General features: G+C 32.6%; 1 protein-coding gene and 1 long non-coding RNA gene across 6 annotated transcripts; one reads left to right on the forward strand and one right to left on the reverse strand.

Annotated features, from left to right (window-relative positions):
- Window positions 1-1,181: 1,181 nt before the first annotated feature.
- Window positions 1,182-18,092, reverse strand: LOC106688922 (ornithine aminotransferase, mitochondrial). 4 transcript variants are annotated; one of them, XM_014433793.2, is made up of 7 exons: window positions 17,900-18,087; window positions 17,254-17,415; window positions 16,946-17,170; window positions 13,795-14,018; window positions 13,401-13,652; window positions 13,079-13,334; window positions 1,182-1,511 (listed from the first exon to the last, which is right to left on the reverse strand). In XM_014433793.2, exons 2-7 carry the CDS (start codon window positions 17,384-17,386, stop codon window positions 1,327-1,329), a joined length of 1,275 nt encoding a protein of 424 aa, XP_014289279.1. In that variant the 5' UTR covers window positions 17,387-17,415; window positions 17,900-18,087; the 3' UTR covers window positions 1,182-1,326. The 4 variants fall into 4 exon arrangements, with proteins under 4 accessions (XP_014289279.1, XP_014289144.1, XP_014289217.1 ...); XM_014433658.2 differs by lacking the exon at window positions 1,182-1,511 and adding an exon at window positions 10,606-10,836 and having other exon boundaries at window positions 17,900-18,092; XM_014433731.2 differs by lacking the exon at window positions 1,182-1,511 and adding an exon at window positions 10,606-10,836 and having other exon boundaries at window positions 17,254-17,435; window positions 17,900-18,092.
- Window positions 2,838-11,168, forward strand: LOC106689265 (uncharacterized). 2 transcript variants are annotated; one of them, XR_001344416.2, is made up of 3 exons: window positions 2,838-4,223; window positions 6,101-6,365; window positions 11,039-11,168. It is a non-coding gene; the product is annotated as an uncharacterized lncRNA (long non-coding RNA). The 2 variants fall into 2 exon arrangements; XR_001344413.2 differs by lacking the exon at window positions 11,039-11,168 and adding an exon at window positions 6,464-6,711 and having other exon boundaries at window positions 2,843-4,223.
- Window positions 18,093-18,796: the final 704 nt, after the last annotated feature.

Genomic DNA, 18,796 nt, shown 5'->3' on the forward strand with positions numbered 1-18,796 from the left:
CATTCAATGGAAAGTTATTCCACCAGGAGTCCCGCATTTCGGGAGCGTGTGTGAAGCCAGAAAAAAACGGCAAAAAAGTTGATTAAAAGTTCGATAGGCTCACACACATTTATCTTCGAAGAATTAGAACATCATGATCAATGGCGTCTTCTACTCTTACAGATTTCTTATTTTCAAGTTTTTGTTAGTTTATACGCACGAGTTAATGATTTCTTTCACATTGAGCATTAAGGATACTGTAATCTGTCACTGGGTTACCAACACAAAATTACATGCGAAGTATATGGGTTTATATATAAATATTATCGACTGAGACTTCTAGTGTATTCAACTTGCTTCCCTTGGACTGTCATTCATGCTACCTCCTTCATTTTCTAGGGGATGTGACTAAACTTCCAGATGTTATTTTATCTTGCTCTCTTGACTGACTTTCTGCTAGGGACTGTCTAATACTTCAAGGAGTTACCGGTCCTAACTCTCTGCTTCAACTGTCTGAACTTCAGCAAGAAGGGAGTAAAAAGCAGGCTAGAACCATATGTTTTCAAGTATTATTTGAAACAGATACATATTTTGATTACAAATTAATGGATGACTAAGTGTCTTCCTAAAACCTCGAATATATTCCGAAGTCCAAAATAAAGATCTTGAAAATGAAATGGAGGAGAAGCTAAAATCTAGGTATTATCCTATTTTTGGTATAATGTGATGAGAAATTAGGTATTACATAACAAAATCATGAGGCTATTTGTAGCTGTATTGAGAACGGCTTCACTTAAAGGCCAGGCGTTACTCCCTTTAGAATATGCTGGTGATTAAGCTGTAATGAGTGGACTGTATAAAAAGAAAATTATTTGAAATAGAAAGAAAAAAGATGAAATCTATTGAATAATTTACATTACATGAAAACCCTTATTCTCTAATTCCCCCTCTCCTTCCACGATTTCTTCCTCCCTTCCCTTAGCCTTGGGTGGTCTACTCACACATGATGAAGTAAGAAATTTCAATGAAGGAAGATGATAAATTATTAAATCCCCAAAATGGCTACAATCCTCTCTGGTCTCATTTTCTGCCTTTCTGCTCAAAGGAGCAGCTCTTAGCCGCTAGGTGGCACTTCTATTATTGGTGGCTCAGTCGTTTTTAGATGAAACAATAGTTATGTAAAGAAAATAAAAATAATCAAATAGTGATGCAGCATTTATTTATTATGTAGACAAATAACTTTTGTTCCAAAATGATTAGTGTACACTCCATAAAGCTTTTTTTTTGTTTCAACAAGTTGAGTCAAGCACATCAAAGGACATAAGATAGATTATTCGTGGGACGATATCAACAAATTCTTCCACAACCTTTCATGAAATCTATAACCTTTTTGAAAATACTGACAGCCTGAGTAATTTCATCTTCGCTAACGTTCAGAGGAGGCGTGAATCGAAGGTATTTGTCACGGCACGGCCACACAATGAGCCCACAATCTCGAAGATTATCGCATATTTCGCAAGGACTTCCAATTCCTTAAAACAAAAATATAATAAAAAAAAGTAATTAAATGGAAAGTTCATGAGTTCTATCAAAAAGCTTAAAAATATTAATATGTTTATTAGCAAGTTTTTTATCTCCTAAAAAAGTCACTAGATTAAAAAACAAAAATTGAAAATGTACATGAATCCAAGCTTTGCCCTCACTCGTCACTGCGGGTGAATCGTCCCGACCAGGTATATCTTTGGGAACCTGCACCTAAACTGATTATTACTGCAACCTACCTGCCATAAACAGAAGTTACTCCTATAACGTATATTTATAAAATATTTCTAAACCCAATTTAAGCGATATTCATGCGGACCATATCGCTATAATTGTGAATTACATTTATATTACTTAAATTTGACTATCACTTTATGTAAAAACTATATAAATAACTATTAAATTATGCCTATTCAAATATATAATAGCTGTAAAGTCCGAAAATGGATTTGATAATACGGACGCAAATTTATTCTATGACGTCTAAAATGCAAAATGTAAGAGGAAATTTTCTTCTTTTTCATTTTCTGTATTAATTGGTTGTTATCATGTTCTGTTCTTAGCCCTGATGAAGGCAAGAAATTCTGGCCGAAACGTTGGCACGATTAAATAAGTTACTTCAACTTATTTGTGTTTTATTTTGACCGCACCCTCCCCCCCTTCCTCCCCCTAACCATCTACTATCTTCTCAACTATCTCTCATGATGATGAGGAAATTTTCGATTTTGAGAACAATTTTTTCACTTCCCGCACGAATAAAAAGCTCCCATACCTTTAGTAAAGAGGAAATAAAATTAATATCGATGATAGGCTTTATAAAATACCTTTAAACTAAGTATTTTTTTTTTTATTTTTTAGTAATGTTTGATGCATTTATTATGTTGAAAAGTTTACGCTTCAAGAGATAATAAATGCATCAAATCTCATAAGAAGTTTAAAACTTTACTTCACATAAAAAAAAATCGCAGCACGTTTTGGAATTGAGATTTCTATATAACATACACCATTCAAATTCTCTGCATGTATCTAGTCAATTGGTCCTATAAACTTAAAACCATGGATTTAACGTTGTTCAAGAGGCTTCCATTCTTTCAATGTAAACTAAACAATTGTTCAATTTGAATAACTTTATTAAGTTATTATCATCGTATTAAATAACTTACTTCCACTTCAATCATCTATAAATAATTTTAATAAATATTATATTTTCATATGTTACAAATTGTTTATTTTGTCAGATGATTTAATTGAGTCCTTTATTTCCGTGAACCATCCAAATCATATGATTTAAAAATAAACTGTTCAATTGTAATCGGTAGTATATTGAATTATGCGATTATTGTAAAAGTTACAACAAAAAAATATTAGTGTACTGTTACCGTAACATTGAGAAATAACGTCTGATAAAAGCAACAGAATAGGATAAACAAAACAGTATTCAGTGAATAAAAAGAGACCTTCCGGTACTCGGATGTTTAACGGATTATGAGAACAGGTTCGATATCAGGAATGATTTTTCAACAAAGCTACGGTATTATTCAGCACTTCTTTTCATTATGGAGATTAATGTCGAATTGAGAGAAAATTATGGTCGGAACTTACCCTAAAGGAAGAATTGGGCCGTCCGTAGCTCAGTGGTTGGGCGCAGTCTTACCATTCTGAGACCTATTGGCGGTGCCGGCTCGAATCCGGCCTGTGGCGTTGACCTTTTTCATCGAGTGGCGCTCCCACAAAATGAAAAACTTTACCCCCAACCATGATTAGGTATTATGGGAGTGTTGGCCGAAAAAATGAAGGAAGGATTAGGATCACTCTCACACTTATTTGGAATATTTATTTGACCACGGTGTTCTTGGAGTTCACCCTCAGAAGATGAACATCATAATGAATAATCCAGTACACAAGACGTTTTGTGGACCTGTTTGCCATTGGCATCTGGACTTTTTTTAATAGCTCAACTGACACACTAATAATAGTTTTATTATTAGAGTAATTATAGAAGTGGAAAAATTACGATATTAAGACTACACTGGTGAAAAAGTTTCTTTCTTGACATGTCTTGAACTTATCATTCTTCTATGGTTCATAAAATCTCTTCGATATTGAAATCCAATATAAGGAAAAAAGCAATGCATTTGAAGCAAGGCAGTTTTAACTTGCTAGAAACCTGAATCTGACTGGACAAAGACATGAACTGCCAAAGGATCTTATAGCTAGCTAAAATATTTCGGTTGTGGTTATCAAGAGAATGCTGGAAGCATATGTCAAAGATTTGGGATGAACAGTAGTTTGATATATATAACAGTTGTTAAATATTAAACATCTGTTTGCAATATTTAATATACATTTATATCAGTCACTTTTTCGATCATATGTGAACCACTAGTCTCCTGAAACAATTTGGAAAACAATCCAATGCGTTTACAAGTTGTTCTCGGATTATCAACGAAACAAGCAGCTAGATTAGATGCGTTTACAGATCAAACTGCTAAATTGTATGCACCATTAAACCAACCCCTTGAATCGGATGTGAATAATAATTAGGACAACTACGAAGCTGATTTATCAGATGTTTTTGGAGAACATGCGGCTGGAATAATTATAAAAAACGGACGTGTTTGCCAATTATGCTAAGACATTGGACGTGTTTAAGAACAAAGCCACTGGATTAGATGCTTCACCGAATTCTACAATTGTTGCTGGTAATTTATGATAAACTGGATTTAATTTAACTCCTGATCTATTCTGCTGCAGATTTAGTAGCACTGGATGGAATAAGAATTATGCAATCAACAGCTAAATCAGGCTTATTGGTACTAATTTGTAGGTCATTTTAGTTGATATGTTAGAAGGGGAGTTGAATGCTAAATCAAAACCCAAACCCCCCTAAAACTGGTCTCTCCATTGGTCCAAAACTATTTTTTTTTAATTCCAGAAAAATATCCATGCTGAAAAGGCTTTCCTTAATCTCTTTCAGGAAAAAAAGCGGAAATTACTGCAAATACTTCACTTACAGGGTCAATTTTTCACAAAGGGATTCAAACTATAGCTCTTCTAGTCTCTGGTTTATCATCATTACAAGGGTACACGGTTACACCTTTGCAGTTATGATGAAGTTTAATTTGTGGAGCTCCTGAGAAGGAAAGTTAAAGAAAACTTGACAAGTTTTCTCCATTAAATTGCCACCATTGATTATAGCATCCCAGAACTGATATAAAATGGAAGGGTAGGGGTACTTACTTAATGGGCTTCGTAACAACTTTCATTGTTTATGAGGTTTACTGAGAGTCATTGTTCTCTCAACCCTGTACAGAACATAACTCCAAGAATGAATCTTGACACTCCCATCTTGGTTAGTACGCGGTGACAACCTAGGTAGTCGTCAGAGGTAGGCAAAAAGGACCACTAGGCCCACTCGCCTGACTTGATCCCCCAGTAAATACCAATACCAGTACCAATAGTCAAAGGGTTCATTTACTCATACAGATTTTATATACATTTTATATTATTTCATACAGCTAGCAGATATGGAGTGGAACTTATTTGACCCACTGTTCACACAATGTAAAAAAGAAAAAAGAAACATATCCTGTTCTAGTAACTAATTTATGTTTTTATGAGTAATTTTGTGAACAAAAACAGAAATATATATTAATACAGTTTTTATTATTTTAAAAAAGTATAAAATACTTAATTATTATAGGTATAAGATATAATGAATGGCACACACTTCTATCAAATCATCTTCGTTTTCTTATGAATATATGAGATCCACCATCCTACAATAATCCAGTTTGCTCCAGAGACATTGTAGATCTTTGGCCAAACTAGCCTTCTCCATGCCTGCTTGTCTTGGGCTATTGCTTTCCAGTTTGCTGCATGCAGATCTTTGGCATCTCTGTTGATTCTGTTTATTCATCTGGTTTTTAGCCTCCCACATGGTCTCTTGCCAACTATACTGGCAATCACTGTTGTGTAGAGGCATCCTGATGGATTGCTCTGAGCCACATGTCTTGCTCATCTTAACCTCCTTGACTTTATATCATGATGTATTGATTGACCAGTCCCTACAAGCAGTCACTGTTATTTCTTCCCCTCTATGTGTTAAGGCTCCGATCCCAGATCACACCTGTAATCCCTACATTAATAATATAAATTAAGCAAGAACAAATTTTCAAATAAAATAGTTCAATAATTATTTATATACGAAATTACCTTTGTTTTATTTTCTATGAATGAATATCTTTCACATCTTGAAAAAAAAAAAAAATTAAATTTGGGAAAATCCTCAAGAACCTAAACAATATTGAAGTTATTATTTTAAGCAAGTACTAATAATTTATTTAAAAAATGCTATTTAAACATTTCAGCAGAGATAAACTTTTGGGGAAAAAAAAAAAATAAAAAAGGGGCACAATAATATTTAAAATGTAATTATCATTTTTTACATTTTATGCTTCCATGAATAAATTTTTAATTTTGTAATATCAGGTTAGCAACTTCAAGAATTTGGGACATAATTAATTTTTAGGATACAACAGATATATAAGATTAAAGAATACTTAAATAATTATTGCAGAAAAATTATCAGGAATAGCAAGAACCACAATTAACTGCACCTGACTTCACCAAGAGCTGTACTGTACCTAAAGGCGAGAATGGACAGTGGAGCGAAAAGAACGCACTTAAGATTCACTCAGCTAGTGCACCTCTACCAGTTGTTGGTCCTGTCTGACAAACCTTTAACAGCAAACTAAACCCTCTCATATTTTTTTTTAATACTCCTTAAGTTGGACCAATATGACCTGCTATCCTATCAGTTAAAGGAAAATGGACAACTTCAGGTAATTTTAAAGAGCCTCAAGTTTTAGTACTTTGATTCAAAATTTCTTATATTTAAAAAAACCCTAAATACTCTTGTTTTAATTTTTTTCTTTTTTAGGTATTAAAGTCCTTGTGAATTCTGCTATAATCTTGGAGACTAAAATTATTGTGTGACAGATATTTCTTATTAATGAAACATAAAAGAAATAGGTTGTTTCAAAGGCCTTAGTATAAGAATCATGGGTAATAGCCCCTTCCAAATGTCCACTAACATCATTGGAAATCCAAATTCAAATTACTAGAGTTAGAAAAACATTTCCGTAAAGCTAAAAACTTTAGAGGAAATATACACTAGTTTTAACTTTCCCTGCTTTAAAAATTTTGTCAATGAATGAAAGAGTAAAATTTTTTTTCATATTTTAACTGAACGCCACCTTACCAAAGTTACCTTCAATTCTAGAGATTTCTTCCTGTAGAAATCGCTCAAATTAGCAGTTTCAGGTTGGCACATTATAGGCCTATATCTCAAAGTATTTCTAGACAGATATAGCTTTGCAGTATATTCAACCTGGACATTTTGACTTGAGAACAAATTTCTATGCAAACAGACTGTTTCAGATTAATTTTGAATTTTTTTTTATTGTCTGATCCAAGTAATGATAGATTTGAAAACTTGGATTCCAGATTGGGTCATCAATCATAATGACATATCATTTGTTGATGCTTTTATTCATAAAGGGGAGGTAACCTCTAAAGATAATGTAGCAAGTCTTCATACATTATAAGGAATACTGTGAAATCTATCCATCTCTCTTAAGCCAGCCAGCATCCTTTCCAATGCCACTACTACACATAATAACATACTTATGATAACATGCATAAAAATATAATAAATATGTACCTCTACAAGCCATTAAGGAACAAGAATTCAGTACTTTGCAAGGAAGTACTGTATTAGACCAAAGAGCCATTATACAACCTAAATTACTTTTCTGATAACATGTAATCTACACTAATCTTGCGATTCCCATCTTTTTCCCAAAGATGAAATAACTCAAGCTGTCAATATTTTCCGAAGGGTTATATATAATATGAAAGAGTGAAGAAAAATTCGAGTTATGTTCAGAATTATTACACAGAAAACCAATAATATTTATTCAGTAATCAAAATGGGTTTTTTTCTGCAACAGATATTTTAATAGAGATGCCAAAAAAATCTTTTTGCAATGTTATCACTAGTAACTAGGGAAGTTTATGAATTGTTTTTCCTAAAAATAAAATAAGGGCATTAGTTATCTGTTCACCCTTGGCCCTCAACAATGACACCACCAATCCTTTTTGTTAAGCAAGGTTAATTAAAAATTTAATATAATAATTCGGATTGTAAAAGAAAATTGTCAATATAGTGTATATCAAAATATTGAACATCTAATCCAGAACAAACCCTTTCTAATTACTGAATAATGCAATTTTTTTTATCTATTATTGAGAGGTAAGTTTTCTGTGTAATTATCAAAATTAGCTTATTTGTTCATATACAATTTATTTGATGTAATGAGCATGACTCATGTTCTAAGAATACAATGCTCATTGTGTAAATTAACATAAATTTTATGAAAATATTTTTTTCACATTATATCTTCTTTAAAGATTTAGTAATGAAGTAGCCGCTATCCTAAAATTATATTTAAAACATTTATTAAACTATTTTCCAAAGTTTTGGGATATTTTAGCTCACAAAATTGGTTCCAGAATATAAGTGAATATTGGCTTTAAAAGAACGGTCTTTTTAGAAATGAATAAAACTTCAAAGATTTCTAATTTAAAATTTTTTTGAATTTACATGAGTGGATGAGAAGCCAAGAGTGACAATCGTGCAAGTAAGAGCAGTTTTTTTTCTAAATCTACCTGTACCTAAATCAAATTTTCAAAATTATGAAATTAACAATAATTGTTAGTTAATTTCACAATATTGAAGCATTAAAAAAAAAATAATAACTTATACCCCTTGGTTTCTCACCCTTTCATGAATGAAGTCTGTTGTTAATTTAGTCTCAAATATATAGATAAAAAATGATACTATTCATGCATATATAATCAATCCCAAAAGAAGGTGTTCTTCGAGTAAGAATATCAAAATTCTTTAAGGTTCTCTATTACTTTCACCAAAGTACAAATGACTTATTTTACGGAAACAGCAATAGGAGGACAAACTTTAATGAAAGTGATAAAGAACTTTGAAGAAAATTTGTTCAAGTTCTGAGGAAGAATCAATTTGTCTGAAATGATTTTCCGTACATGAATGATAATATTTTTATTTTCAACTAATGTTTGATATGGGATAAAATGGAGAAGGTATGTATACAAATTAAAAACATTTATGTAATAATCTTAAAAGTTTTGATTTCCAAAGAGACCATTGTTTTCTTTCGTACATCTTATGTTTTGAATAAAAATTTTAATAGCTTCATAAGTCTCATCAAATGAATAGTGTTAACATAAATACATGTTATAAAAACTGACTACTTTTTTTTATGTCTATAAGCAGTTTTCGATGTGATTAATTTTAGTATTGTGGTACTATAATATTAATTTTAATGTATTCAAGAGAAGAAAAAAATCGTCAATTCATCTGATAGGAATGCCATTTAAATAGGTAAGGAGTTGCTATTTGTTAGAAATTAATAATGCTTATAGAAACAAGAATGGGCAAATAAGAAAGGATTTACTATGGAAGAAGCTCTGTATGGTCAGTCAGGTTGAATAAAGTAAGAAAGGTAAACACAAGGATGTAGGGAAGCACCTCTGTATGTTTAGGTTCAATGAAGAATGGAAAATAAATTAAGTATATGGGGAAATGGGCCTTTACTGTAGATTAGGTTCAATAAAGGATGTAGGGAAGATCATTATGACAGGTTAGGCCCAATATGGTAAGGAAGGTATAGGAAGCCATTGTAGCTGAGTGTGTAAAGGTATAACCTTAGCAACCTCGAGTCTACATAGATGGTAGGAGATGGAAGATACATGGTTGGATTTTACCCCAGACAGGTTGGCTTTTATTTTGTGGTGATCCCAGATTGGTTTTGAGAGGATTTATAAAAGTAACAAAGAATGGAATCCTATCATAGAGAAGAATAAATCTTGATTGGTCAGAAGATCCAAAGATAGTTTGAAACTATTGGTAATATGATTTCTCAGAAATACGTTACTAAGTTTTTGATGATGGTTCAATCTAGCCAATTAAGTTCTGGTATGATGAACTGAAAAATTCAGTTTTAAAAATGAATTTCAAAGCATGAGATGCTTGCTGGATTCATGAAGCCTGAGCTGTTCCCAACTAACACTAACAAAAAGTTGATCCAGGAGGCACAGATGGCACTCAAAATAAACTTTAGGTGTATAAATGAGGATCAGAATTAACTCTGAGATTATTTCACAGGTTTAAAGGTAATTAAAAGTGTCAAAATGACACTAGTCAATTAGTAAGCAATTAAGTGAACAGTATTGCCGGACAGCAATTTTGCACACAGCAGAATTAGGAATTAGTAGAAAACTCATACGCCCAGCATGCCATGATCAAAAGTGATATAGGACTGCTGCTCGCTGAAGGTCTTAGGGCAGGTCTGGCCAGGAAGGATGGGCATTTTTTTTTGTTATGATCTCCTTGTGTTATGTTGTATATCAACTAACCTACTCACTAATTGTCTGTTTGGAGTGTTATTAAGTCCAAAGTTGAGTTTTGAAATCCAGGCGACAGACTAGGTCCCCGTAATAAATTCATTCATTTCTAGTACAAGCACAATGATATTAAGAAACCGTTTGAAACTAGAGGAATTTAACAGGAATTATTCTTTATTCGATACCTTATGTTCAAAATGAGTCTGATAACTTAAATTAGTAAAATAAGGAAATTAGAGTATTTCTCTAAAAAGTTTTGCATCCACTAGAATTGACTGTATCTCTTCATTTGAATAATTTAATGAATCAATATTATGGTATTACAATATAATGAAATCAGATAAATTAGATTGAAAACTGCTTTGAAGCATCACAAAAATAATACTACATTACACACTTATACTAACTATAAGTTATATTTAAAAATGATAAGAGTAAGAGGCTTCCATAATTCCATTAAAATAATAAAATATTTTTTAAAATTTAAACAAAATTTTGAAAGCCTCATTGCTCCATCATAATAAAATCTTTAAAGAAGACATATTGAGATGATTTTTTTTTTCTTTCGATAATATATAGATCTACACTGAATTAAATTTATTAGACAAACATGATAGACATTATATCAATGGGAAAAAACTCCACAACCTTTCATATAATCAGTAACCTTTTTGAATATAGAGACAGCTTGAGTTATCTCATCTTCGGTAACGTTTAGAGGAGGCGTGAATCGGATGTATTTGTCACGGCACGGCCACACAATGAGCCCACAGTTCCGAAGATTATCAGCAATGTCACAAGGACATCCAATTCCTTAAAAAAAAATTTTCCTGTTAATAATATTTAGGATTTTTATCGATTATTTAAGGGTCTTGTTTTCAGGCTCAATAAAATTAGTTGGACTCATAAGACAAAATAAATAGCATAACCATGAGGTTGCTGCTAAATGTGCTCAAATTATTTTTAGGATGAGCTGTTCACTTGAGCATTAACGCTATGAATAATTTTTGTATAGATTGTCGCAGCTATAGAAATGGAGAGCCACAGAATAAGCTGTTTGGAACATCAAGAGTGCCAGAATCAAGTCCATTAATAGAAAATGTAAATTTAATTCTTATTTAAATTATTTTATGGAGTTAAAACCAAATAAAAAGTACAAGGAATTATTTATTGTTACCTAAAATTAAAGATGATAATAAGAAAACAATACCTTTCAACAATGTAAAGAGTCTATAAACAAATTTAAGCTACTTAATATTAAATCAACAATATTCAATATTAAAAACAACAAATGAATCAATATAGTAAAAAATATGTATTTTATTTATAACATTCATTTTAGTTAATATTAAGAGTTCATTTTGAAAATATGACAACTAATAATCAAATTAAGTTTATAATGTTTTAAATAAAAATGTAAATTTATTATTAATAAAAATAATAATAGATAGTTGTGTAACAAGATATATATGAGAGTTATAGATAGTAAATATCTTATATATATACATTTTCTATGCTAAAAAAAAAGGAAAAACGACTGTGATAAAAATAACCAATAACTGCTATAAGAAATGTAATTTTAGAGGTCTGGAATATTACCAGGTAATGTTAAGGTTATCAATTATCATATAAAAATATGTTTCTTAAACACTCCAGTCTAATGTGAGGTAAACAGTGCAGTTTACATTATAACTAACCTATAATAATAATAATAGTGAGCTTATTTTTAAGTTACTTATTAATACAAATATTTAAGAATGTAAGTTATTTTGTACTCCTATTATAAGAATTTTCCATTTATAAATATATGAAACAATTTAAAATATTAGTGAGTACGAATGAGACCATTTCACAGATCAACACCTAGTTAGCTCTGGCAGCATTTATAAATACTTGTATTTATAAATTTATGTTTACGAATTTAAATGAAAAAGCATTTTACAGCCATCACATATTTAAGATATAAAATATTGCTTGTTTTGGTTAAAAGGATGTAAAAGCAAACTATCGTACATATTTTAGTGTGTCTGTGAATGAGTATATGTTTAATTAATAATAAAATTTAAAAAAAAAATAAATCAACTTTAATACTTACAGGACATGGATAGAAAGAAAAACTGATTTATTTTGATTTTGAATCTTTTCGTTTTTCTAGTGAAATTCAAAAGGGAAAGCCATTTAATGCCATATCAGAATCGAGGAGACTATACCTGAGTGATGCTCACTGGCTACTGTCAGCTACATAATATAGAGCACTTTCCAGAGCCCAACCACATAAATGACGATACCATCATGAACTACTCCACCCACAAATCTTCAGATGTCTTTTAAATTTGCTATGGCCTGTGACTACTCCTATCAGTAAATGGAGTTCATTTCTAATTAGGCCAATCAGCCACTTTGTTCTAGAGAGGGTTTATTGATTAAGAGCATGGCCTGTCTCAGCCCCGCACAATCCTTGCCTGCTTTCCTCTTATGTCTAATGAAGGACTTCTTTACGCTGGTCTCTTTTAAAAATACCTAAGGAAGGATCTGGCCCCATCATACTAAGTATTATTGTTTGTAAATCAAATAATAATTAAAATTGAGTCTTATTTTGGAACACAGCACAATTATAATAGTAAAAAAGTACTGCTGCACGAATTTAATACTTTTGAAAATATTAAAAAAATCAATGTATTATGCTAAAGAAATCTTGTTTCAACTTTCTCTTTGTAATATATGATACCTATAATATTTTTTCTGACTCTTGAGGATTCTTTTGTTATATCTCTTAAATGAAACATTAATTATTATTTTTGAAAATGGAATACATTTTTTTCCAAGGACTGATGTAATACATTTTAAGCAAAGTTTCGCTAACAACTAGGAATTAAAATTTGGATGTCACCTCAGATTTTGCAATTGTTGATCTACTCCTAATGCTCACCTCAAACATGCTAGATAAACAATTACTAGTATTTCTATATGGTATTGGACCTTTAGTTTGGTATATACTTGAATAGAATAATTCTCCAAAATCAAATATTTTACAAATAGCAATTATAAAGCTTACTTGGATCAATTTGACAAGCCCACAGCAGCCCTCTTCCACGCAATAGTGGCATATCATCTTTGTTCAAACTGCATAACAGGCCATCCCTAAAGAGAGCACCCATCTGAGCCGCATTTTCGGGAAGAAGATCTTCTTTCGTTAGCTTCAGCATGGTTGTTCCTACCCTACAGCCGAGTGGGTTGGCACCAAAAGTTGTATAGTGGGCCCCAGGAGCGAGCAAATCCATAACTTCACAGCTTGCTAAACAGGCTGAAAGCTAAAAAGATAATTTTTAGTAATTATATACTCTTGCGAATTCATTTGCCTTATTAAAATAATTTACCGGGTACATCCCACCAGCTAAAGATTTGCCAAGACAAAGAATATCAGGCTTGACACATTCATAATCAGAGCCCAGCATATACCCTGTTCTTCCAAGGCCGCACTGTATTTCATCAGCAATCCACAGAACTCGGCTTTGAGTACATAAACGTCGCACTTCTGCTAAGTAACCATCTAGAGGAACCATAACACCATATTCAGACTGGATCGGTTCACACACAAAACCACAGACATTGGGATGTTTCAGGCATTCCTTAAATAAAAAAAAAAATCTTTTTTTTTTTTCAAAAACATTTTGATAATAATCTGGGCAATTAACTGCGAAACAAATTATTAATATTTTATAAAAAAGGAACTTAACAGTAATTTTTGACTAAAATACAGTTAATGATTACCTCAAGTGAGCATGGATCATCATAGGGAATCAGTTTGAGTCCACTAAGAAGTGGTTGGAAACCGTTGAATAAAATAGGGTCAACACTTGCTGAGATAGCACAGATTGAATTTCCCCAATAGTTCCAATTAGTAAAGACGACAATAGCTTCTTTGGGACATATCTTTTTTACTTTATAACCCCATAAGCGGGCTAACTTAACGGCTAATTCTACTGCTTCACATCCTGCAACAACATAAATCTTTCTTTTTTAAAGTTTACTTATTAAATCAGCCAACTAAATGAGTAGTCATATGTTAATTTATGCTGATAAAAAATAGAATCATTAATAGTTTAAATCTTACTTTATGTATCAATATCTAAAATATATAGTAAGTGAAAGTATTGCAATTGTGCAAGATTTAGAATTATAGTTTTTGATAGAGGCACATGTTTTGAGGTCTGCTAAGCCCAAAAAACCTAGTCTCGCAAAATGGTGTGTGTCTGTGATAGCCTAGCTAAAAAAAATTACATATTTGAGGTAGGTGATGGTGAACTCGTGGTCTCTTTTCCAGAATCAAGCCGAAAGAAACTGGATTTAGTTCAAAATAAGGCAATGAGAATGATCACAGGTGGAGCAAAATCAACCATTATCATTTCCATGGAACTACAAACTGATCTTGAGCCACTGTCAACTTGTAGGGAAAAAACCTCATTAAGCTCATTGAAAAATGTAAGCGGGTTCCTGTTAAACATTGGTGAGAGTGAGAGTACATACTGGTGACCACCAGACACTGGACACAAAGACATTACCAACAACTGCAGATGAACTAATAGGGAAGTATAACTTAGGTTGCCAAGCTTGGGAGCCTTTTGTACCTTATCTTTCTAAGATCTGCATTTAAAAATTGCAGTTTATAACCTGTAGGACGACTATTTTCCAAATGAAGAGAGTGATTACATAGACATGGAATTCCAGTACTGGGGAATGGTAATGGTAGAGGAAAAATATTGAAGATCCCAGTGGCTACATATTTACACTGATATGTATGCAAATAGAGCCCTAGGAGTGGTTGATGTTGGATAGGCTCCGGAACTTAACACCTTGGACACTGCAATCCTCAGGAACAGTGCCTCTTATATCGAGGAGGAGCTGCTGGACATCTTCAATGAGTGTTTGGATAAGGGGTACTTTCCGAGCAGGTGGAGGATTGCAGACTTGAGATTGCTCTACAAAGGGGGAGGCAAGGATAAGGAATTCGCCGAAGGAAGGAGCCGGTGCAGGTGCTAGCCGGAGCAATGCCTCAGGACCTCATCCTCAAGGAGGATGCTACGAAGTATGATGTGAAGAAGCAGGGGCTGGGAGTGCTAGCGGAGGGACTTTGGGAGAGGATTGGCGAGATCCTGAACCTTTGGAAGAAGTTCCTGCGGAAGAGTTGATCGAGGAGTGAAATGGACGGTGGCAGACTAGTGAAAAGGGTGCGATGTTGAGGAAATTCTTCCCCACCGACTACTCAAGATTGAGAGGAGGATGGGTCATCCCAGACTATTGGGTCTCGCAGATCCTGACAGGACACGGGGGGATTCAGGAGAAAACTGCAAAGCTTCAGAAAGAACATCGACCCCCGGTGCCCGACGTGTGGGGTCTTAGAAACAGCTGAGCATGTGGTATTGGACTGCACTGCGATGGAAGGACACCGTACCAGGTTGACAAGAAAAACCAGGATCTTGGCCCTCACCGAGTCAGACTTCCCTCGTCTGATGGAGGAGAAGAACTACCCGTTCTTCAGGGAATTCATCTACGGGTGGAGGGAGGTGGTCGGGCCAACGCACTTTACATTGGGAAGGGCTCGGTCACCCGGGGTCGGCAAGCCATCAATGGAAGGTGACAAAGATAACAGCGAAGAAGCAGGATGAGACCTGGGCCCTGTTTCATAATAAAGTACAAACTAATACTATTAGTATTGTCGATTTGACTTAATACAATTACACTGACTTGTACATTATTAACTTGTACGTTAGTACTTTTTAACTCCTGTAATATCACTAATAGTCCTCCCTATTATGAAAAAATATAAGTATTAGTGCAATTACTACGTTGTTTCGATACTTGTACTATGAACTAATACTATTAGCTTTCATTATGAAACAGAGCTCAGGAGGGCTGGACTAGGCTGCGTACTGGAGGTGAAAACCGGACGGATGCAGACCAGGCGTGTTGAACTTACCGGACGGATGCTGAAGGATAAGATGTAGCCCCATCTTAAGTGCTGGGCTGTACCACGTTTGTAAAAAATTGTCCCCAAAAAATTAAATGGTCCCACCATTAATTTTATTTATATGTTTATGAAAATAAAGTTTAAAAAACAAAAAGATGTTTATTGGCAGCAGTTGCATGCCCAATCCTAACGCACTACCTCACTGTTGCCGTACGTTGCTGAACCCTGTATGGCAGCAATGCCAGGAAGGGGGAACAAAAAAAGAAAAGAAAAAAAAAATTGACATTGGATGTTGGTCTCCACAATATTTTGAAGAAAAAGCAAGTCTATTGACAGAGAAACAGATATACCAGAGATACCAAACCACTGTGGAATCGTAGGCAATGAAGAAGTGGATCAACTAGCAAAAGAAACAGGTATGCTTTCCTCTGAGTCAGAGTTAATATCATTCCCCCAACTAAAGGGTGATTTAGAAATAAATATTCGAGAATTTGTGATATCACAAAGAAAAAAGCAAGTAGAAGGAATGATGCCAATGGATTAAACAATAAAAAGATTTTTTTGCAAATTTTAGATCAAAGTGCCCACTTCACACTAAAGGAGTGTCTCTGGATACAGACAACATCTTGTATTGTCCTGGTCTTAATAAATACAAAAGTATTGCAGTAAATAATGAAAAGCAGCAAAAAAAATCACAACTGTATTGTGCTGCCTGGAAAAGGAGTATAGTTCTACCTAATACAGTGTAGGAAATAAAAAAAATTATTATTTGCATTGTTAAAATTAAAAAAAGTAATCTATACCAATAATACTTATCATTATTATGAAAAGGATATCAAAACTTGACTCAAATTAAATGGGAGAGAGCATTAATTTTTAATCACGTTAGATTTAAAAAAAAAATCCATTTAATCTTGTCCTTTAACTTTCTGGCTAAGGAAATATTATTCATACCTGTATTATGAACCATAACTCTGTCATAATTGAACATCTGGCAAATTGTACAGCAGAACTCTGGAGTTACATTATTGTGAAGTGAGCGTGTTGCCTGATGTAATTGGCACATTTGATCCTGCATTGCCTGGACTAGTTTGTGATGACAATGACCAGCATTGACAGACCCATTCTGTCCATAGAAGTCTAAGTACTCCTTACCGTTCTTATCCCAAACCCGTGATCCTTGAAATCAAGTTCAAAAAGTAATATTTGATGCAAAATGACATATTATTACAAATAAAAGAAACTTATTATTATTTAAATACCTTGTCCTTTACATACATCCACTTCAAGCATATGTGCATTGACATGGTGTTGAAATCGTTTACTAAGAAGTGTAATATGAAATTTTGCTTTGTTCAGTGTGTTTTGACGACCAAAATTTGAAAAAACCTTCATAATTTTAATTCTTTAAAGATTTCTTCAACCTGAAAAAGGTGGATTCCCACTGTGAAATTGGAAATATTGTTACAATAGAAACTTACTTATCACATTTATTTGAATAGTAAATAAATATTTCTGAAATATAGATAATACTATGAACAAATAATCTAAACTAATCCTTATAAGCATAGAGAAGAGCACATCATATCCTACTATGTATATACTTTAAAACTCTTAAACTTTCTTAAGGAAGGAACTTAGCAAGATTATGATTTGGCTAAAGCATTATTATGATTTTTATACTTTATCCATTAATGTTGTACCATAAATTTACTCTTTTAATTTGTTACAAATCACATCTTACTGCTTTAATTTTCGGACTGATAGATATAAAATGAATCATTGCACCAATTACAACTACTTCACAATTTAAATAGAAATCCATAAACCACAAATGCTTGCTCTACTAAGTAAATAAAATGGTAAGGCCCAAATAAGTAAATAATAGTAACTTTAATATTGTTTTACCTCATGTGGTAATCCTACATTAATGTGCTTAATTAATTTTGTTAAAACTTGTAATTTATAGGCTAGAATCGCACAAGATAAATTTTGGAGAAAAGTCTCACATGTTGCATCAAATTTTTTATAATTGTAGTTTAAACAAATGTTTTAGAAATAAATGAAATTTGAATACAGTCATTGAAAACCAAAGAAAAATTTTGTCAACCTTGAAAATAGTTAACTGAAAAAAAAACTACTAAAATATGATCAAATTCTATAACCTTTAAATTTTAATTGCAACATGTTTTTTAATGTAAATTATTACATTAAAAATTTTATAAGGTTATAATTAAAATGATATGAGGAAAGTGAAATATATTTTGTAGGAAAGAAGGGAGTGTAACTGATTCAAAATCAAATTGTTAAGTTAATTATAAAATATTGCATCAACTAGAAAGGATCTCGTGTCTTCTGTTTGACTCATGAAATTTCAGTGTTAAATAGAGCATTAATAAAATAAAGATTAGTTGATTAATAATTTATTAATTATGGGTAAACATTAATTTTGAGGAGTTATTTCTTTCATTCATTTCAAGATTTAAAAGAACATACAAGGTAGCATTGAAATTTGCTAATTTTGCCTTGGCTTATTTTCTAAAATTTGAAAAATCTTTATTGTTTGGAGTTAGGTTTAAAACAAACATTGCTCTGCAAGATATCTAGCCTTTCCACATTCCTCCAAAGTTGCTTAAGAATACTGCCAATCTGATCAAACTGGTACTCAAAAGTCTATAATAACTATTCTAGCAGGAAGTTTCAAAATATTATAGTATCGAAAAGAACAAGAATGACGGCCATATCTAGTAATACAAGAAGCTGACACTGAAATTTGAAAACAATTGGTGACATACTTAATGTTAT

Source organism: Halyomorpha halys, unplaced genomic scaffold (assembly GCF_000696795.3).
Source record: "Halyomorpha halys isolate HHAL.00 unplaced genomic scaffold, Hhal_1.1 Scaffold4.1, whole genome shotgun sequence".
NCBI classification, from domain to species: domain Eukaryota; kingdom Metazoa; phylum Arthropoda; class Insecta; order Hemiptera; family Pentatomidae; genus Halyomorpha; species Halyomorpha halys.